The sequence below is a fragment of the Pelodiscus sinensis genome, chromosome 9, assembly GCF_049634645.1.
Source record: "Pelodiscus sinensis isolate JC-2024 chromosome 9, ASM4963464v1, whole genome shotgun sequence".
NCBI classification, from domain to species: Eukaryota; Metazoa; Chordata; order Testudines; family Trionychidae; genus Pelodiscus; species Pelodiscus sinensis.
Window position 1 is genome coordinate 35,881,914 of NC_134719.1, and position 22,583 is coordinate 35,904,496.

At 42.4% G+C, this 22,583-nt stretch overlaps 1 protein-coding gene across 3 annotated transcripts in view; it reads left to right on the plus strand.

Moving 5' to 3' along the window:
• The first annotated feature begins 390 nt into the window (after positions 1-390).
• SLC44A3 (solute carrier family 44 member 3) overlaps positions 391-22,583 on the plus strand; it is a 94,404-nt gene continuing 72,211 nt past the window's right edge. For all 3 annotated transcript variants that reach the window (XR_012905961.1, XM_075936568.1, XM_075936569.1), the window contains exons 1-9: positions 391-545; positions 1,560-1,667; positions 4,806-4,948; positions 5,865-6,001; positions 13,407-13,500; positions 15,104-15,273; positions 18,349-18,438; positions 19,143-19,267; positions 20,984-21,170. Coding sequence is in view for 2 of the 3 variants with exons in the window: in XM_075936568.1 (XP_075792683.1) it covers positions 519-545; positions 1,560-1,667; positions 4,806-4,948; positions 5,865-6,001; positions 13,407-13,500; positions 15,104-15,273; positions 18,349-18,438; positions 19,143-19,267; positions 20,984-21,170 (1,081 nt within the window). In the remaining variant the exon portion in view is untranslated. The remainder of the gene's footprint in view (positions 546-1,559; positions 1,668-4,805; positions 4,949-5,864; positions 6,002-13,406; positions 13,501-15,103; positions 15,274-18,348; positions 18,439-19,142; positions 19,268-20,983; positions 21,171-22,583) is intronic.

Here is a 22,583-nt window from a genome sequence, read left to right on the forward strand (position 1 = left end):
AAATCGAAGCAAAACCCGTGTCCGGACAAGGCTTCAGAGGCCCTTGGCACCGGTGTAAGTCCTCAGTTGAACATCACTCCCATCTTTAAGCGGGCACCACTCAGATCAGCCCCGAGGGGGGTGAGGGGCACCCACGCCTGTACTGGGGGGCTTTGCCCTCTTTTCAGGCAGCCTCCGCCGTAGCTGGCCGCGCCTGGGCCATGCAAACCCTTCGCCGACTGCGTGCAAGTGCGAAGCTCGCGCCCCAGCAGGGGAGCAAGCGCTGCGCGCGGTGCCGTTCTGCCGCCGGGGCCCGGGCTCGGCACCTGTGCAGCCACCTGCAAGCGGGGCGCGCGGCCCGCCTGGCCCTGCGAGCGGCTCTCCGCGCGCGCCAGGCCCGGGCGGGGAGCCCAGCGGCGGGAGGTGAGGCGAGGAGGGGTCCGCCCCGCACGCGGCTGGGAGCGGGGAGGAGGGGCCGCGCCTCGGGAGGCAGCCGCGGGCGGGCCCGGCACTTCCTGCCCCGCTGCAGCGCGGGGAGCATGGCGTGCTGCTGGGGCGAGTACCAGGTAAGCCCCTGCGGGGTCCAGCCGGGACGCACCGAGGGCCTGGGTTTCGGAGCGACAGGCCGCGTGGCCCCGCAGCTGCTGCCTTTCCCCTCTGGGAGGCACAGTCCGCCCCCTGCGAGAGAGCCTGGGGCAGAGGCAGCAGCACCCGACTCACGTCCCCTGGGGGTAGGGGAATCCCGCACCCTGTCCCCACACTGTCTCCCTTGGCTCTGCGGCGGCCCTCGCCCCCTCCTCAGGGAAGGCATTTTCCACATTCCCTCTCCCCCCCGTGCCGGCTCTAGCTCTTGCTGACGGAGATCCCGTTTACTTGGGCCAGGATCTTCGGGGGCTTCCTTCCCCCATCTAGGACTCTCCCAAGTCCCCATTAGTAGTTAGAGACGGGAAAGAGCTGTCAGCAGCCGCATGCCAGAGTAACCACATTGGTGCTGGAGTTAGTGGAATCAAATCAAAGCTGGCCACGAATCCAAGCCCATGGCCTGGCAGGCACAGAATACAGTGCTCCCCCCTCCCCCCCAGCTCTTTTCAGGTACTAAACTGATTGATATCACACTTGAGTTCAAAAGGCTAACAGCAGGCCGGTTGTCCCCTACTTCAGGAGGAAAGTACTTAGAAAAAAGGAGGGGGTAAAGTGCTGGCTTAAAGTTGTTTGACAATTCTTCTTTGCCCAATACAGTCACTGTAGAAAAGCCTCTCAGGGTACTTGTTGGGCCATGTCTTGTGCGGGTGTATGTAGTCTTTGGATGTTGGTATCAATGGATAGTTATCATTTGTTTGGATGTATTCCTGCAGTTTCCCTGTACTCTAAAGTACTCTCCATTATTTGGGGATACTTTATATAGTAATATTGGGATACTTTATATAGTAATATTGTGCACTATAGGTAAAATCAATATTTGTAAGAGTCCACAAATTAACAAATATCTAACATGTTGTGCACCCTAAGTTACTCTTTCAGTGCTTTTCAGATGCCTAAAACTAACTTCAATTATGCTTACGTTTTATGTTTAATTTTAGGTTTCTGTAGATGGGATTTCTGGACAAAGAGAATGGAGACCTCTGATTTATAGAAAATGCACAGACGTACTGTGGTTGATTTTATTCTTTCTTTTTTGGGCTGGTTTGGTAAGCATGCTATCCATTGAAAGATAAATATTTAGAGCTACTGTGATTCTGAATAAATGTTTAGGTGACCTCTCTCACTGCAGAAATTACAGTGCCTTGATCTTGTGGTCAGAGAGGAGGATTTTTGTGCCTGCACAAAGTAACTCCAAAGTCAGTTTAGTTCCACACCTGTGGTCAAAGGTTCTGCTTGCAAGGATCCAGTTGCAAGATCATCTTCTTGTATGTAGAACAAGCTCTCTCAGGCAGAATCTTTGTTATGCTTATGTTCAGAGTCTAGGACTGTGGGGGTACTTGGTATTACCACAATACAAATTACTAATCAGTCTTGTATTCAATTTTCTAACTACCTTTAAATATAATTAATTCAAAGGAACATTGCATATTAGTCTTACACACTTTATAAACTAAACTGACTTGGGAAACAGGAGTTTTGTATTCCACCTTGTGTTTAATGCCCATGTAGATACAAAATGTCAGCACTTGAAACACGTCAAACTGTGGTGGTTTCCAGCAATTTTTTTCTTTCATTTTTTTCATTGCTTATTCTCTGGTAGATTTTATTAGTCATGTGTGAATTATGATTTCTTTTTGTTTGAAGCAAATTTGTGGTGACATCAGTGTTATTTGTTCACATAGGCAATGACTTTGTTTCAGGTTGTTTTGTTGTCTGGAAGAGCACATTATTTGTGCATACATGTTGGCACACTCTCTTGCAATTATTTAATGTTTGCAGCCGGCCATTTACTAGCAGTAGTTGTAGATCACGTTTGATATGCTAAACTTTTGTCTTAGTTTGTAACCTATGTGGAAGCAGCATGGGTCAGCCAACAAGTAAGTGCTGTTGGAACTGTAACTTCCATCTGTCAGAATTTTTCTTAGAAGGCATATTTAGAAGTAGGGTCACAGAAGGCTACCTCATGTATTTTTGTTACTGAGGTAGCCATCTGATTGCTGGAAGTGTATTAACTGAATAAATACATTGGATCTAAAAATATTTTGCTATTGTTACAGAGTTGTCATGCATATATATGTAGCAACCAGAGCTATCAAGTCCCTACAATGCTATATTAAGACAAATTAAGATATAAAAATTCAGGCATCACAATATTAATGTGATATAAATAAAGTTCTCCAACCATTTTTTTTTCTTTGAAGCCTTCCCCTTCCCCCATATGCTATAAAAACTCTAAGGTCCAGTGAGGGGAGACTTGAGGCTGCTAGCTTTAGTGGGGGGAGGAAGTCTTGGAGCTTTAGCCCTTTGGGGTGCCATGGCTCCGAGCTGTGGCCGCTGGGAGGGGCGGATGGGGAATAGGCATAATTTGACTTCTAGTTGGGAATTGGTGCTGCTCTGTAAGGGTTGTAGCAGCTCCGCATGGCAGGGCCTGGGGAGGGAGCACCACCTCTACCACCTGTCCCTCCTCAGGAGGCCACCCAATCTAGATTGGGCTGTGTGTGTGCAAGCAAACATTTGTAATTCAGAGCTGAGCCTCCCTACAATTTGATAGTTTGAAAATTGCAGGTAGGGGGTATCTAGGAGTATGTTCAGTGAAGGTTATAGCTCAGGTAAAGGGCTAACTAGTGGTTTTGTTCAGAGACGGATTTAGCTGAGGGTGCGTAGCTAGGAACTGTGTGTGGGCAGGGATGTATCTCTGTGTATAGGAAGGGGATCTCTGGTTTGTTTGTGCTGGGAGAGCTTCTCTTCTGCAGTTGCTGCTCCCCAAGGACTCTGCTAGCCCTGGAGCTGAGCAGGACTTAATGGCTGCACAATCTGCCGAAGGGGGCTGAGATCTGAGAAGCAGCTGCAGCTCTGGGCATCACCAGCAGCAAAAGGAGGATACAGGAGAGTGCCATGGTTGTGTACTGCATGGGACCAGCTAGAACAGCAACTGCCCACCTCTGGCTTCCTGACTCCAACCAGGCCAGAAGGCAGAACCTCTGGTCAGAGGGAAAAGAAGAGGCTTGGGAGGTGGAGGGTGGGGTGTATGGAACTGCACATGGGACTGCTCAGCTCTGACACTGCAGTTTGGGAGGGTGCAGTGCCCGCCATGTTACCCTAACTCTGTTCATGGGCTTGGGGCTCGTGAACTCCACAGTTGAGAACTGCTGATGTAAATCACTAGATTCCAAACACCTAAGTACAAATCTGATTACTTATATGATTAAAGTAATGAATGTACATCATTCAGTTCTTCACAGACTTACTACATTTAAAAAATTCCCCAAACTACTTAAAAGAATATTTAAGTTGAAAATCAAGTGCTCAAAAGTTAGGAAGTGCTGTAATTAAGGTTGTCTGTGTAACCTTAATTTGGTGTGTTTATGCATGTGTATATATATAATTATATACAGTCTTTAATTACATGACCATATACTATTTTTTGCATTGGACCCCAACAACTTTTATTGATTAAATTCTCAATGCCCCTGTGATATTTGGTGATTTTATTCCCATTTTAAGGTAGAGTAACTGAGACACAAATCTAGGCCAAAATTGTCAAGTGTCTCCTATTTTTGGGTGTCCAACTTGAAACACATAGAGCCTGATTTTCAGTATTTCATTTTTACATCATTGTATATATTCAAGCAAAGTTCCAATTGACTTCAGTTGCTGTTGTGAGTGCTCAGAGCTTCTGCAAATCTGGCCACAGGTGTCTCACATTCGGCAACTAAAAATGAGGAGTACATAATTACTGAACACCTGTGAAGTTTGTTGAAAGTAATTTGTACAGCATTACACAGTAAGTCTGTGGTGCAGACCGGGTTGAAATGAAGTTTTCCAAGGTGTTCAGTTTCTTTAAGCACATGACCATTTTTTCTTTTCCTATAATTCTGTGCCTCAGTAACTACACACCTTCTTACTCTGTAATGAATTACAAAAGTGTCCTAACTGTAACACGCTGTTGGTCCAATGTGTCTAAAGGCCTTGCTCTGACCTTCAGTGCAGGGGTGAATTTCACTTCAAAATATTCATTACAGTGTAAAGCAATGTTTGAAAAGTTAATACCTGATTTTTGAAGCACCAGACAAAAATTATGTAGGCTAAACAAAGAACTTTTAATTGAATAGTAGAGGAAAAAAGCATAATATTGTGTGTATCATTAATTTGAAAGAAAAATAATATAATGCATATTTTAATAGATGTTTATAACTGGCTATGCTGTAACAGCCGGCGCTGCAGAAAGACTTGTATTTGGGTATGACAGCTATGGGAACGTATGTGGTAGGAAGAACACTCCTGTTGAAGGTGCGCCTCTTTCTGGACAGGATATGACAAATAAAAAGTAAGTACATCAGTTTTTTAAATTAAATACTTGAAATTTGGTCACTGAGTGCAATAAATGATCTGTAGTAAATAAATCTTTGGTCTGTTAGGGTATGTCTACATGGCATTCCTCCTTTGTGAGAGGACTGCAAATGCAGACAAACAAAATTGCATAATTAAGCACGGATTTGAATTTCACGTGCTACATTTGCATAATCGCATCCGGGCGCTATTTCAATATACCCTATTTTGAAAAAAGAAACGCTGTGTAGACATGGTTATTTCAAAAGAAAACCCTGCTCGGCTCTTCTTATAGTTCAAAAGTGGAAGCCCCTCAGGGAGCACAGGGCCATGCGCTCCCTGCACCTGAGCCTTTGAAATGTACAAGAGCCCTGCCAGGGCTCCTTCTTCATTTCAAAGGCAGAAGCCGCCACTCTCAATGGGGCTGTTGTACATTTCAGAAGCAGAATCACAGCAGAAGTGGTGGAAAGGGAGACCGCTTCAGTCTCCCCTTGCGCTGTTTCCAGCTGTGCCCTCTACCTCCTGGCAGAGATGGTGCTGGAGGGGAACCGGCTTTTAAGTTGGCAGCCACAGCTCCTGCTCTCCCCCCCTTTCTGCCTCTCTCTGATAGAGGCAGTGGGGAGGGAGGAGGAAGAAGCGACTAGTTGCAACACTAGTCAACTAGTCGCTTACATCCCTACTGCCCACATAGGTTTATTGCATGTCTGAGATCCTGAAATGCAATTTAAGATAAATGGCATGTGTTAGAATCACTTTCTAGCTTTTAGTTTCAAAATCCAAGGGTTCCAATTTCATGTGGAAAAACACATCACCCACTGTTATATTTTGTACTGCTTTTAAAGATTATGAGGAGGTTCAAAATGATATGAAAAATATAGTTTGCTTTAAAAGGGAATTCTCTCCCTCCTTCCTAGACATGTGTTCTTTTTGAATTCGTGCACTCTGGAAATTAAACAACTTAAAATCAATTCAATCGCCTTGTGTGTGTCTAGCTGTCCACAAGAGCAACTTAATTCTCTGGAAGACATCCAGCTTTTTGCAAAGAACAATGGTATGTAATAAAGAATATGGATTCCTTAATCTGTGTTGAAGAGTTAAACAGTTTTTAATCTTATAATATGTACTCCTGTTTGAAATAAGTTGTACTGGATCTTTACTTCCTTATTTTTAATTTATTTGATAAGCCAATGTCAATGGAAAGCATGTTCTTGTTCTTGCTTATTTAAATATTTTATTTATGAGAAATGTTATGGATCACTTATGTGTATAAAACTATTAGATGCATTTCTGAAAGGGACTGGATTGTTCAGGAGGAAGGTGGCTATTGAGGTCAAACTAGTTCAGGTTGGAATGGAATTGATGAATGGATGCCTTTTGTATGCTATGTGAGATATCTGCATTAACTCTGAATTGGATCCTTTAAATTCAATTAAAACTATAATGAAACATTATTGTTTCATTGACCTATCATATCTATGAGCCCTTTACATGTAGTGAGTTTTGTTTTCAAAGCCAAACTAGAATCATTTTTATTTTATGCTGATAGTCTAAAAAAAGTTACAAGTAGCTATTGTGCAAAATTTGTGTGTTGCTTTTCAGCATATAACTATGGTAAGCTAAAACTGATCCTTGCGTCAGTGATACATTACACAGCTAAAATGTCATATTCAAGATATCAAGGAGTTAAGACACAAAAAACTACCGGGCCTCTACCAGCATTATCCATTATATGAATATGGAAATCTGAAATGCTCCTTGGAGATCCCCAGTAGACATAATGAAGAAACCATTTATACACTAGTCAGAGTATTTTGTAAAAAAGCCCAGGGTCTGAGTTCTCTGGGCACAAGGCAGGGAAAATCGGATTCTAAATCTGGTTCTTTTTGAAACAATAAATTGACTACATAAATCTGGTCAGTGCTGCTCACTAAATAGTCTTTGGCATTTGGCAGGCAATGGCTAACACTCTGGGAATTCTTCTGTTCTAATATCTTGGACTGGATGGCAAGAATAGCTGTTTACAATGAATTTTTTTAAAATTTAATGTTGAGGTACTTGATGATTATTTAATACTTTTTTTTACATACATAATGAGCTGTGTACCCCAGTGATGCTCCTTAAATAATCTCAGCATAATTGAATTAGGTTACATGAAACTCCCTCTACTTTTAAAGAATATATATACCTGTCTTTAGAGAGTTGGCAATTTTGCATTTTAATTGGTTTGACTACATCCAAAGTAGGGATGTAAAGTTCCATTTATTTGGTTAACCAGCTACTAACATTGGATGGGGGCTGCTCCAACCCCACTGGTGAACTGTAACCAGTAAGCATCACGTGAGTAATGCTTACCAGTTAACGGATCACATCCCTAATCCAAGCACTACTTTTTCACAAGCACTGTAGTAATGTATTTTACCAGCAGACAGCCTGAAGATAGTGGATTAATGTTCTTAGGTCTGTGACTGGAAGATATTTATTTCATTCTGAATCATTAAGGGCCCAATCCTGCTTTAATTTACATAAATACATTTTTTTTGCTGTTGTCTCAATGGGAGCAAATAAGACTTTAAATACCTAAACATGTGAGGGCATTTGTGTGACCTAAGTCTCGAGGTTTGGTGATCGATGAGATAATGAAACATTCAAGATAAGGCAGAAATAAAGTTGTGCTCGTTTCCCTTAATATATTCACATGGCTTTGGGATCTCAGTTTTTTAAAAAGATTCAGTATTAGTGAAAATGCACATTGGAACTCAATTCAGAGGTGACTCTACAGAAGCTGAAATTAGTGTAATTCCTGGTGTAATTCCACCATTCTCCCAACTCTCCAGGATGCACTGTGCTCCAACTTAAATTCTCTGTAAGCTCCCTTACACATACTAATGTATAACTTACATTCCTATTATGACCCACTGAGTTTAGGGAAATGTAGATGGGTGTAACTTGTACACCAAAGAAGAGAGATGTATAGCAAGAAAAAAAGTCCTATCATGTCCCCTTTCTGAACATACACATCAATACACCTTCTTCTGTCTCCATGGCATTTAATTTACCCCAGTGTAGACTCTATTACATTGTTTTACACATCAGCAGATGGGCAGTGATGATGTTAGTCACCTGGATTTATGGATGTATGGTTGCCCTAAGCTAGTGTCTCCAAACTTTTTTTGTTTATCCCTAGAGATGTTAATTAACGTTTACAATGTTAAGCAGTTAAACCCTAGGTTTAACTAGTTAACCTTGGAGCAGCATGGACCTCCTACCCCCACTGCACACCATGAGCAGGGAACTGCTCCAGCCTGGCTGCACCTGCCATGCCATGGGCTGCTCCAGCAAGGCTAGACTGAGCCCACTGCACCAGGCGGTGGGCATGGGGCTGCTCCAAACGAAAACCTGATAAGCATGCTGGTAAGGCTCATGTTTACCAGGTAACCGATTAACCCTTTACATCCCTAGTTGTCCCTAACCCCTTGTCTGGTCTGGGCCTCCCCAAGAGGTGGGAGGAGGAGCCAGGGGTTGCTGTGGGCCCAAGCTGGGAGAGTGTCCAGGTGCAGAGTTGTATCTAAGGTTGGGGGTGGGACTGGAACACAGCTGGGGGTAGAGCAGAGTTGGATAGTGCTCCCTCCCCCCTCAACGTGGGGGCTGACCAGGGTCCTATTGGCAAGCCCCAAATGTTCCTCTAGGCCAACGGTTCCCAACCTTTTCCAGATGGGGACCCATTTTGACAATTCAGGAAGACTTGGTGACCCAAGGCAATTCAAAAACGGGGAGGAGGGGAGGCAGAGCCACCTGGGGAGACTCTGGGCGACCCTTTTGAAATGTAGTGGCGACCCATAGGTTGGGAAACCCTGCTCTAGGCCCTCTGGTGGGGTTGCTACACGCTTTAAGGGCCACTGGCCTAGACTGTGGTAAGAACCACCCAGGAAGCTCAGGCAACTGTGGGGAGCCCATGGCCCTCCATATGCCTTGGGTGTGGAACTGGGCTACCTAAGGGCAGCCCCTGGCCTGTATCGCTGCCATTCAGTATATGCCTCCTAGGCAGAAGGAAGGTTGAGGGCTCCCCGGGCAGCTCTTACTATGGTCCCAGCTTCCAGCTAGATAGGAGCCGTGGCCTTGGGACAATGGGAGGAGCAGGAAGTGGGGCTACATGGCAGGGACGTGGAGCAGGGTCCCAAATTTCTTTGTGCCCAAGGGCCCCTTAAGCTGCCTCTGTTGGTAGATTGCAGTGTGATTCGCAATGAGAGATTTACCATCAATGCTTGTTAGCAGTGTGAAGGCAGATTGGTTAGGGCTGTACACTGCTTCGACTGCAATGTAAAAATATTGGAGTAATAACCGGACTCCCTGGGGAGCCAGCTGAGTTATTCAGTTCAGATGCACTGCAAGCAAAGGGGTGGCCAATCTCCAAAGCTGGTGGCTATTTCAATATTTATATTTACCAAGCTAGCACAAAACAGCTTCTGTATTATCTTATTAATCAATCAGAAGTTCAAAGCACCCAGCCTCAGGCTTCCACCCACACACCCTGGTCAAATACGCTTTTACCAGTTCCAAAGGACTGGACACATTCCCTTTCAGGTCAACACACGCTTCAGACTTTATTCCAAATACATGCCTATAGCAAGTTCTTACTAACTACATTAAAATAAAAACAAACAAAATGGAGACTATTAGTTAAAACATCAGTAAGATACAGACACGAGTTCAATTCTTGAGGTTCAAATATGTAATAGTGATGGTGATCTTGTAGTTACAAAAAGTTCTTTTAGGATTTAGTTCATCGCCATTAGTCCAAAATCCAATATTATATTCAAGTTGTTTCCAGCCAATGACAGGGATCGCAATCCATAAGGCTTAGATTTCCCCTGTACAAAACCTCAAGAAGAGCTGAGAGAAAAAGGATCGTGCTCAAAAGGACTCTATACCTTTGCAGCAGCGGTCTCTTGGTCTAGGAGAACACAATAGGCTTTTGACATAACCTTCTGTCTGCTAAACATCGTGGTAATTAGCTCAAGATAATTTATCCGTTAAACAGTTCACATACAGTTTATTACAGCCTTCAAAGAGACATATAAACAACAATACCACTTATACCAAGCTTTACCATAAATATTAATGCTTTCTTCTGATCTTGAATCAAAGCTATAGTAACAGACAAGGATTGTTCTCATTACAAGACCTGAGCAAACACCTACCCTTCTACTGTTCTAACAGTGCAAGTTTGCATTTTGAAGTTCTGTTCTAACACAGTGATCTCTAACCTTTTTAAGCATCAGATCACTTTTTGAATTGAAGTGCAATCCAGGATCCACCTCAAACCCAACACTCTTGTCCTGCCTCCTTCCCCCCCCTTCTCCAAGGCTCCGCCCCTGCTCACTCCATCCTCCTTTCCTCCCCACCCTCACTCACTATTGTTGGGGTGCAAGGGAGTGGGATGCGGTCTCTGATCTTGGGCTAAAGGATTTGGAGTGTGGGAGGGGCTCTGAGCTGAGCCTGGGGCAGGGAGCTGAGGTGCAGGATGGGTGCAGGAGCAGGCTCTGGGAGGGAGTTTGGGTGTGGGGGGCTCGGGCAGAGGTTTGGAGTGCAGGAGGGGTTCAGGATTGGGGCCAAGGTTTGGAATGCAGGCTCGAGCTGGGCACCATTTACCTCAGGTGGTTTCCAGGTGGTGGTGCAGGGAGCTAAGGCAGGCTCACCCCTCCTCTGGCCCTGAACTACTCCCCAAAGAAGCCAGCAAACTCTCTCCATCCCTGCCCCCCTCTGCTCAGTGGAGATGGGGTACAGGGTGGAGGGAGGGGCACCCTGACATCAGCACCCCTCCTCTTCTGCCCTGCACAGCAAGGAAGAGGCTCCTGGGCAGAGGGCAGGAGCGGCACAGCAGAACTGAGAGGGTCAGATGAAGTGCCAGCACTTAACAGCCTCCTTTCTAAACCTGTCAGGATCATCTGTCAAAGGCTCCAAGATCTACCAGTAGACCCCCCCCCCATCTACTGGTTGGTGACCACTGCTCTAACGTAATGTAACAGCCCAGCTATCATTTACACATCTCTCAACATGCCTTTAAAGACTGACCCTGGACATTCAGCCTATAAGCTGGTTGACCCTTTCTGGCCATGCGGCACATTTTAATCAGATGTCTAATATTTCAATCAGATAACATCATGTTTGGAGTAAAGTTTATCAACAAGGGCTTGTAGTTCATCCACTTTCGTCAAACCACATCTTTTACATTTGGCAGAGTTTGTGTTGGAATGGGTTGCAATCTGCCCTATACCTGTCCTTTTTGACTTGTCAGAGTAGGTTATATAACAGCATAGAATGTGCTTGTCACTTGTGCGCAAGGATAGTTGATATTTCAGGAGCATTGTCATCAAAATAGTCTGTGTGACAGTGTTTTTAAATACTGAACACAATACACAACAGCGTTTTAGATTGTGTCAGGGATACCCATTTGACAGAATGTCGTTGTTGATCGTTGATAGTTTTCTACAACAGTAATTAGCTGTGTTGAAAATTGTTTAATGATTGACATCTTTCAGCCAAACAATATTTACATACTATCCCGAGCTGGGTATTTTATGGATTTGATTGAATAAGGAGAGAAAGCTTTGACCTAATAAGATGGTAGTTAGTCCCACAAATAGTTCTTCATAATACCTGAGTTGTGGTTTGCATGCTTGTGTGCAGGCTGTGGGTATCAGCATTGTGAGTCATGGCACCATAGCTTTGAAAGCATCCAGAGGGACGTCTCAGGTGAGGATGTTAAATGTTTCACCAGTTAACTGGTAAGCCTCACCCTTAATGTGGAGGCTTGCCCGGTAAGGTTAACAGGCAGGAGATGAGGGCAGTTCTAGCCCTGCGGCAAGCTTGCCAAATACAGGGGCTGCTTTAGTCATCCGCACTGGACCTTCGCACGCTGCCCGCCCAGCTCCCCTTTAATCAGTTAACCAGTTAAACAAGAAGTTTCACTAGTTAATTAAATGGGATTTTACATCCTAATTTATTGGTCTGGGCTGAATTGCAAAGTGTCATATCCTCATCAGAGTTCATCATTGTCAGTTTGTAAATGCTGATCAGTAAAACAAAACATCCACCTCTTAGGGCAGTCAGAATTCCCAGTCTGTCATTCATACCAATGGCTACGTTTTCCAAACGAGACAAGATTCCTTCTGATTGCAAAAACAGTTCCTGTGTTTCGAGGCTCATTCTGTGGGTGTCCCTGTCAGAAGTATACTTACCTAATGTGCTTCTCAGTTAATTGACTCTCTTTTCAGCACCCACATCTCTCTCAGAGCTGCAACGTGAATGCAGTATCTTTCAAGCTCTTGAGCAATAGGAGCAGTCCATCTGGCAGGACCATTTGTTTGGTTCGGACAGTTAAGGGGTGTACAAACATTCCACCTCGCAATGTTAAAGCAAAGGAAACTTTTCAAGGCTTATCTGAATTTTGACTGCATGATGGGATACCCTCCAGCTGAGCTGTTCAGGGCTGTTCACAATGAGCAGTTTTCTGAGAACTTTTCTAGCACCCTCTTGTGATTGAGGTCAGTTGTGCTATCCCTGAATCAGTCAAGATACTGCTGGGCTATAGTGTCCACCCCAGGTCAATACAGAGTCTTGACCTACACATGTATGGGTTCGCAGCTGTGACTCCTAGCAATGTTCCTTGTCCATCACTTTCACCATTCTCCTGTCACTCTAGGACTTATTAAATTATCAAAGGCAGTGCCAGAAATGGTTTCAGATGGAGAAACAGTTGCATGCCAACTCATACTCTCTTGGCCAACAAAACCATTTCTAGTGGCAAAGTAAACTGAGACAACTGAAGGATTTGCTGGCTGCATGTTTATTTTTGTAGTGACCTTCTCTTTGATCAGTTGTCCTATTTCCCAGGCTAGTAAGTTTGGCTTGCCCCCCAAATCTGTGTAAGAGAGTCTAATTTACCTACCTAACACCATATTACAAAACATCTCTGAATTTGGCTCTGAAGGGAGGATTCTGGAATATAAGAAATGAGAAAATAAAATAGTATAATAATCTGAGATTAGTAAAATTTGGATTATCCAGTGTTTCAGTAGGTTGTGCTTTCATCTCTTAAAACCAGTTGCAACAATTTACTGATAAAAGTGGGAAAAACTGAAAATATTACTGTGTCTCTGTAGAGAATGGGTTAGGGGTTTGATCTTGATTCATGAAGTTATCTGAACTATTTAAGATTTTAAACTGCCTCCTAAACAGAAAAATGTTTATTTAAATACAAAATGATCGAGGAAAAACAGTGCAGTTTTGTAAACTAATATTTATTGTGCTGCTCCAAATTTTCCAAACACCCCTTGATTTGAACAGTTTGCAATTTATATAGATTTTTAGTACTTCTAAGAAGTGTGTTTTCTGTGCAGAAAGGAACATTGACAAATAACAAGTTCCCTCTCATGGGTTTTTATTTTATTTTTTAGGTTCTTGCCTTTGTGTTTATAACTTGAACATTTCTAGTTACACGCTAAATCCGAAAGCAGCTGAGCTATGTCCTACACTGCCAGTTCCACCAAGGTAAAAATTACTGTGTGCTTCACTGCACTGTTTATTCAAGACAGCTTTTCAAAGACTGTCCTTCACATTTTGTGCTTGACTTGATGCATACCAATCAGAATGATTTTACTTTGTTTAATATCTTTGATTTTAGATTTTTGAATTGTCATATGCGTGCCCGTGCACTGCCCTCCTCCCATGTTTTTCAGACTCCTGTTCAGAAGAGATCGTTAAGCATATGTTCAAGTCCCATTGCCTTCTGCAGGCACAATACGGAATTGGACTCTTTATGCTTCTGTATTCCTTTGCACAAAGGAAAGCAAAGAAAAGAGTGTGAGAGATTTCAGAGCTGAAATGTAAAATGAATTGAAAAGAGGGCACCTCACACTTATTTCTTGACAGTCTGTATTTTCTCTCTGCAGTGTGAAATCCTCATGAGCAGTCTCTGTTATGAATGTGATACTTACTCATAAAAGCAGAACTGGTTGAAGCAGTTTCCCTAGCAGTAGTCACCATTTACTTATTAATTAGAGGCATACTATGGTGTTTGACTGCTGTTTCCTTTTAGATGCATGAATTTGTCTGAGCTCTAAAACCCTTCCTGCTGGCTTAGTGTAGCAGTGCCAAGCCTAGAGGGATAATACATGTAGGACACTTGGCTAACAGTGCCAAATAACATTGTTTGATATATAAATATTTGAGTGGGCTGACTGTATGCTCAAGATGGTAAGGCATAGGCTCAGTACACTCTTAAGAATGTTGGACTATCATGAACACTATGCAAATGTGTGTGTGTGTGCATATACAATGAATAATAATATATTGATATAGCCTATAGTTGTACTGATTTGTGTTTTAATTCCATCCATTCTTGCAAGTTAAGTAAGTTAAGCCCAGTTCATGTTTGATTAGGAGACTACAAAGGAGCAGAAACCTTTGCTGGTGTTCAGTAGACAGCATTATTCCCGAGTCAGTACTGAACCAAAACCCTATCTGGAGGTACTACGCTGGTAGAAGAGCTGGCTTTCAGATGATATATAACTGACCTGCTGATTATTTGTGCCTGTGAAAGATCTTGTGTCTTTTTTCCTTAGAATAGGGTTATTAATCATATTGACTTGGGAAAATTCCAATTTGGCTGAATATGTTCTGCCTTCCTAAATCTCTCCTGTGGTTTTAATCAAATAGAGAGATTTCCTTTCATAACAGTTATAAATTGTTATGCAGTGTTGTGGTGCATTGTTAAACTGCTGTGCTCCTTTACTCCATATGCAGCTTCAGTTTTGTGGGAAGGATGAAATGTTCTCTGTATATTGGCTTAAGTTCTGGAAAGTGTTTTGAGATAGTGTTTTGAAATAGTTCAGGGGAGCCCTAAAGTTCATTCTAAATATTCCAAATTTACCATAAACTGCTTACCTTAATTTAGAACAGTGTCTTTATTTTGGTGGCAGTGATCACCTATTTTTTATATTTAATTTTTACTAAAAAGCAAACAAACATAATACTGCATATAAACAAAACACAGCAATTTGTGTTCGAACTGTGTTATTAATCATTGAATGGATCCGAAACCTTTCTCTCCAGTAATCAACCTTTCCCCCATCTCTTTTTTTTAACTTTCCAGCAAATCCTTCCCATTGTTTAATCGATGTGTTCCACAAAACCCTGAGTGCTATTCACAGTTTGCATCTGTCTTGATAAATGGGGTTAATGAAGCTGATATTTTTCATCGTATTCTGAGTGGAATAATGGCAGGAAGAGATACTGTAATAGGACTGAGTGTCCTTGCACTAGGTAATGTTATGAACAGATACAATTTTTTTAAAACATTGAATCTTGGTATTTTCTGCATAGACAAATTTATTTTTATTTAAGTTAAGAGCGAGAACTGCTATTTGCTTTCACAGGGCATTTGGTAGACTAGTGAAATTTTAGATTTATAGAAACCGGACTGAAAACTTACTCTGTGTCACTTGTTTGTTTATTTTTTGTTTTTTGGCCTGGCTCCATTAGAAACTTTAGGTAAAAAAGTTATAAAATCAGAATTTATTCTAGCATGAAATATGTTTTATTGATACACTATTTCCACTTTTCTTGCCATTCTGAGAAGGCCATTGAGGGCTTAGAAACTAGTTTCTTGGGAGATTGTAAACACACATTCCCCTTGAGTGTGCATCAAATGCATCAAAGCCAGATAACTTTACCTAGCAGTACCTGAAGAGTTGATGCTGGTGCCTTCTGTACCTTAGCCCCTCCCCAAGCTGTTTAAAGGCAGTGTCACTCTGATCCTCCTTTGTTCCTGCACACAAAACACTATAAATTTGAGTCTCAGATGCAGAGGGGATAAAGCGGAGACCATGGAACATTTTTCTGCACTCCATCTTGAAGAACATTTACCTATAGTGTAACAGTCTTTTCAAGTGATTGCTGATGTGTGCTCCATTTAAGTGATTCAAAAGCAGTTTCAGAAGGAAATGGGGTCAGAGTCTGCTCAAAATTGCTGTCCCAAAACTTGCATCTGATCTGCACTTGGTTGTAATAACATACAGCTTGGGTAAGTATCAGAGGGGTAGCCGTGTTAGTCTGAATCTGCAAAAGCGACGAGGAGTCCTGTGGCAACTTATAGACTAACTGAAGTGTAGGAGCATAAGCTTTCGTGGGCAAAGACCCACTTCGTCAGATGCATGTGACGAAGTGGGTCTTTGCCCACGAAAGCTTATGCTCCTACACTTCAGTTAGTCTATAAGGTGCCACAGGACTCCTCGTAGCTTGGGTAAGGTGTATGTATAAAACCAAATAGAACCTCTGCAAATGTCCAATGTCAAAATGCTGCTGAAAAATTCAACCAGTTCCACTGGGGCTTTGTCAAATAGCTTTTAACCTGCATGGAATAAAGTGAGCTCTCCCATAAGGTACTGTAATACAGGATGTTATCCACCTGGAAACCATCTGCAATATGCAAAAGAAATGAAAAGATGAGGTGGTGAATGGAATAGTTAAGTATCTATCAAGTGATATGCCAAACATTGTCTCTCATCCAAGGAATGAAAATGCTGCTTATCAGCACTTGAATGAAGTTTGGGAAAAAATACTTGTCTGATTAGGATGAAATTGTGACACCACCTTTAACAAAAACTTAAGATATGGCATCAAAATGACTTTGTCTTTGGAAAACTGGTTATATGAGGCCTATGCCATAAGGGTCTGCAGCTCCCTAACTAACCTTGCAGAAGCTTTTGCCGCACGGTACAGTCTTTTGGCATAATAGAGACAGAGAACAAGGACTCAAATGGAAAACTCATGAGGGCATCCAACCCAGTGCTGAGGAATTCCCATTGAGGAATCCCTCCCTACACTAATGGGAAGAGACAAGTGATCCCTTTCAGAAATATGACTACTGTGGAGTTTGAGAAGGCTGAATTTTCCTTAGATGAAAGATGAAGTGCCAAAATCATTGCCACGTGGACTCTCCACAAACTGAGACACACACTAGAAGACTGTATGTGCAACAATTACTCCAGAATGTCTTGAATGCAGGATCCTATTGAATTTCCCCCCATCCTAGGGACGAGATTAAAAAATGTTTCCATTTAACCAGATAGGTAGCCCTTACTAGAATCTGTCAAAGAGCTTCAGAACCGCACACCTGTTGCTTGTCTAGCTATGCAACATCCATGCTGTGAGGTGCAGGCTGTTCAGTGTTGGGTGTGAAACCTGACTATGGGTATGTCTACACTACCCTCCTAGTTCGAACTAGGAGGGTAATGTATGCATACTGCACTTGCTAATGAAGCCCGGGATTTGAATTTCCCGGGCTTCATTAGCATAAGCGGGGAGCCGCCATTTTTAAATCCCCGCTGCTTCGAACCCCGTGCAGCGCGGCTACACGGGGCTCGAACTAGGTAGTTCGGACTAGGGTGCCTATTCCGAACTACCGGTACACCTCGTTTCACGAGGAGTAACGGTAGTTCAGAATAGGAACCTAGTCCGAACTACCTAGTTCGAGCCCCGTGTAGCCGTGCTGCACGGGGTTCGAAACAGCGGGGATTTAAAAATGGCGGCTCCCGGCTTATGCTAATGAAGCCCGGGAAATTCAAATCCCGGGCTTCATTAGCAAGTGCGGTATGCATACATTACCCCGCTAGTTCGAACTAGCGGGGTAGTATAGACATACCCTATGATACTGACTCAGTAGATCAGGACAATAGGGATAGACAGACAGACTGAGGTGGTCACTCTTATGCTAACAGTGCCCCATTGGTGTATTGCTAGACAAAGTTCTCAAGCTTTGGTCCTCAGCGTGCATCCCCTAAACAGAATATATATGTGCATTCATATTTTGAAGAGCAACAGCTGTAGAACAAGTAGATAACCATCTTATTTGTGTAAACTGCAAAATTTGGATACTTTCATGACTCCAAAGCTTAAATAATAAAGTAATTAAGCTAGTTATTAATATATAAGGTAATTTTACATTTTAAGTGTTAAAATCAGTTTGCTAGCTTTGATTTCATGAGCAAGATGAAATTGACAAGAACTGGCTTCAGAATTCGAGAACAAAGGGTAAATCCATTCAAGAGAGAATGAGCTTCAGAAAGCAAGGGGGTTACACTGTTAATGCATTTCTCTAAGAACCTGACTACTCTACATAATTTCCAATTCTGATCATTTTAGGGTCTGATTTTGGAACATTCAGGGGCAAAACAGAATCTCTTCTATTTTAAAGCCTGTTGATCTCCGTTGAGATCAGTATTTTTCAAATAAAATATCTAAATTTTCCATGTAAAATAATTAGTTTGATAAAATGGATTGCAACAGTCATCTGAAGTTAACCCTTTCTATATGTGTTTTTTTTTTTTTAATTTCCAGCCTTCTCTTTAATAATGGTTTTAACCTTCAGATTCATCACCACACTTTTGGTCCATATTTTCATTACACTAGTTGTGTTTGGATTGTTATGTAAGTATATTTATTTATAATGGATGTTTAAGTAATACTTTTTTCTCATTGAATTGAAGGAAAAACATAAAGGAAAAAATAACAAATGTTTCTCCTCAAGTATCCTTCAGTAAGCTAAATTGGGTCCCAATCCTGCATTTGAATCCATGCTGGACTCTTACTTCTGTGCAGATGAAAATATCTGGCTATGCAGGTCTAGTTGTAGGATCAGGGTGTTGGGATGTTTGGTTTGGTTTTAATTATTTGGTTTTAATTATTTACAGTAGATTTAATTTTTTTTGACAAATTATTTGAATCTGAGTAATGGTAATGTTTCCAACAAAGTTAAATAAAGAATTTAACAATGCACCCTTTTTTAAAATGGAGAAATACTCAGATCACATTTCAGGCTTTGACCAGTTTTATAAATTATGTTTATGTCTAGCAACAATGCTGTAACTTCAAAGCTGAAAGAAAACCAGACCTAATGTTGGCTTTGACCTCAAAATAGCAAACCAGCTCCACAGTTTTATTCAGTGATTAGCGTTATGTTAATTACATCTAGTATTTCTCACCTTATGCTGCAGTCACCTTATGCTCTTCAGTTATTTTGGAATTCAAGAGGACAGAGAACATATAAACATATGTACATTAGCTTGCCAGTCACTTGTGATGCACTGTCGTGATGCACTATCTGCAACTTCATGAGTTTGTGTTTGTGTTAGTTGTCTCAGGTATTCTCTGGTGGCTGTACTATGACTATGCCAATGACCCAAGCATAGAACTGGAAACCCAAAAGGAAAATGTAAAATTTTTACTTGGATTTGCCATCATTTCTACAGTGATTACGGTGAGAAATGTTACAGAATGGTGGTGAGGGAGCTTAATGCTAGAGGTTACAATCTGAAACCTTGAATAAAGCTATATGACAACAATGCAAATACACATATACCCTTATTTATTTAAACTTGACATTGATAAGTGGACACTCCAATGTAGTGAGTAACTGAGCCAGTGTTGTGATGTTTCAACCAGTCAGTGTATCCCAGGGTGGATTGCACGCTCGTGCATTCTGCTTTCTATTGCAGCCAAATAAGATCTGCTTATAATTAATTAAGCCTTTTCTTACACCTTTATGGCATCCCACTATAGAAAGGATGTGGACGCATTGGAGAAGGTCCAGCGGAGGCCAACCAAAATGATTAGGGGGTTGGAGCACATGACTTATGAGGAGATGCTGAGGGATTTGGGCTTATTTAGTCTGCAGAAGAGAAGAGTGTGGGGGGATTTGATAGCAGCCTTCGAATTCCTGAAGGGAGGTTCCAAAGAGGACAGAGAGAGGCTGTTCTCAGTAGTGATGGATGGCAGAACAAGGAGCAATGGCCTCACATTACAGTGGAGGAGGTCTAGGTTGGATATTAGGAAAAACTATTTCACTAGAAGGGTGGTGAAGCTCTGGAATGGGTTACCTAGGGAGGTGATGGAATCTCCATCCCTAGAGGATTTTAAGTCCTGGCTTGACAAAGCCCTGGCTGGGATGATTTATTTGGGATTGGTCCTGCTTTGGGCAGGGGGCTGGACTCGATGACCTCCTGAGGTCTCTTCTAGATCTATGATTCACAAACATAAACCTTTTGCGAGGGCTGTAGGACAATGCCATCAGAGGAGCTGTGCTGGAGGACTAGTGCCCTGGGCACGCTGCTGCAGTGTGGGTCTATAGGCCATCTTCATTTAAGCTAATGAAGGGAGTTGAGTGAGTTGAGAGAGTGGGCCCAGTATACCTTGTAAGTGACACAAAGGGGCAACAGCCATTGCAGAGGGGTGTAAGCTTAGTGCTGCAATTTAGTGTCCTGTCCACAAACTGTGGTGCTGAATATTTGTCTTCCTGTCGTCCATCACACACAAGGTGATTACTTTGGCTTTATGCTGTTGAAATGAATGTTTTGTCTTGTTTAGCATAGTAGCCCCCTATAAATGTGTGAACGGTTCATATATTGTTGGGAAATGAGTCAGTTAAATTTCTTTAAGAGCATATGTGGTCTGTATTATGTTAAAATGACATATACAATTGTGATATGTACTTGCGATTGCTTGCATATTCTCTGTACTTTATCAGATAGTGGGATCTGCACCTCTTCTCTTTCTCAATAGAAAAATAAGAAAAGGTGTTTTTGGATGCATATTTGTTCTTGTGCACATATTTGTTCTTGTGCAATTTGCGGGTTTGTTCTGGTACTGTTTGTAGAACTCAAAATTCACCCACTTTTCTTGGTTGCTCTTTTAAGAGTATCTGATATCTTAGTGTAGAGCAGGCTAGAAAAGTGGCTAAGCAGCTTCTATTGTGAATGTTTGTTTTATAGTTTCCAGAGTGCTGTGCCTTTTAGACACTGTTTACAGTTCAGTCTTATTTGGTGCATAATAGTTTTATGAAAAGACATGTTCTGCTGCAGTTCCTTTGTGAAATCTGTATCACACTCCCCCTACAAAATTTGGCAACTTCTGATAATTTAAGAAAGAAATTCCTAGTTTATTATTGTTCTGATTCTCTTGTCATCTCTTTTAATAGATAATTCTACTTTCCCTCATATTTGTACTGAGGAAGAGGATTCAGCTGACTGTACAGCTCTTTCAGATTGCTAATAAACTAATTGGCAGGGTCCCTTTGCTACTGTTCCAGCCACTGTGGACCTTTTTAATTCTCATTTTCTTCTGGGTTTTCTGGGTTGCTGTGCTGCTTAGCTTAGGAACTGCAGGTAAGTAGTTGTAATTTATTTTGGTCCTGGGTTTACAGTGTCTCATTTTAAAATTTAGTCTTTATACACACAGTCTGTTGGTGTTAGTGTACAAGGCGTAGTACATGTAATATATCTATTTTGTGGTCTTGTTTTCTGTTTACTTCACTTTTGCTTTTCTACAAGTACTGCAAAAGTATTGACAGTTTTCTGAGGCAAAGGTAATATAGCATAGGACTACTCAACACGCGGCCCATGGACCACATGTGGCCCATTGCCTGTTTGTTTGCAGCCTGCGGTACAGTTTGGCTTTATGTGAGGCTCAGTATGCGGTGCATGGGTGGGATCCTTTGAACATGGTCTCCACTGGCAACACACTCCACAACAGTGAGGCATCTCCCAGGCGGGGTGAGCACTGAAAGACGCAAGCGGATGGGCTAGCTGGAACAGACGTGTACAGGGTGTTGGCGTTTCTTGCCTCCAGGGAGGAGGTGCTGGGAGTGCAGGGGCATTGTGGGAAGTGCTTTGTATTCATGTCTGTCAATGTGAAGGAAGCTATTTGCATATATTTGCATGTATATGTAACCACATGTAAATTGTGGCCCTCAGTATGTGCTGTGAGTATCATTGTAGCGCCCAGGGCTTCCAAAATTGAGTAGCCCTGGTATAGCATGTTAGAGGAAAGACACTCTTGTGTACCCTTGTGGAGACTACTTTTGTTTTTTCTTGTTTAGTTGTCATAATATAAAGTATCATTCCAGATTCAAAATACATAGTTGCATTTTGTAAGAAGGGAGTATAACAGAAAGGGGAGTGCTTTCATTTAGGAGAGTGGTTGTGAAATTAATGTGTTTCTACTACAGGAACAACAGGACAGTGCCTTCCTTTGTGTGAGAGATTTAAAATTATTCTGGAGAATATTGCTGTAAGAAATTACAAAATGACTTTTAAATAAACTTAAAATGAATGTGTAAATGGATGAGAAGGGATGAGAGTGGGAAAGAGAAAGAGCTCATACATTTTAAACGTTGGCTCTGTCAGGCATTGTTCCTCTGAGGAAAAAAATTAATGGTACTCAGTAACTCTGGGTCTGAAAAGGATCAACACCCACCGCAAACCAAAAAAACCTTTCAGGTATGAATTGCAGCACAAATTTGTCCTACAGGTTGAACCCCTGTGGTGCAGGGCTCTCTGGTCTAGGAAAATCCGTGGTCCAGACCAGAGAGCCCCAGCCACACAGGGAGCCCTGCTGGCTAGGGGCATGGAGCCCTGCTGCAGCCAGTGTGAGGCCATTGTGAAGAGAAGCCCTGCTAGCCAGAGTGGGGCCAGCAGCCGGAGGTAGGGAATCCTGCCAGCCAGGAGCATGGAGCCCTGCTGTGGCTGGAGTGAGACTGGAGAGAACACTGTCTGGAGTGCAGAGCCCCACTGGCTGGA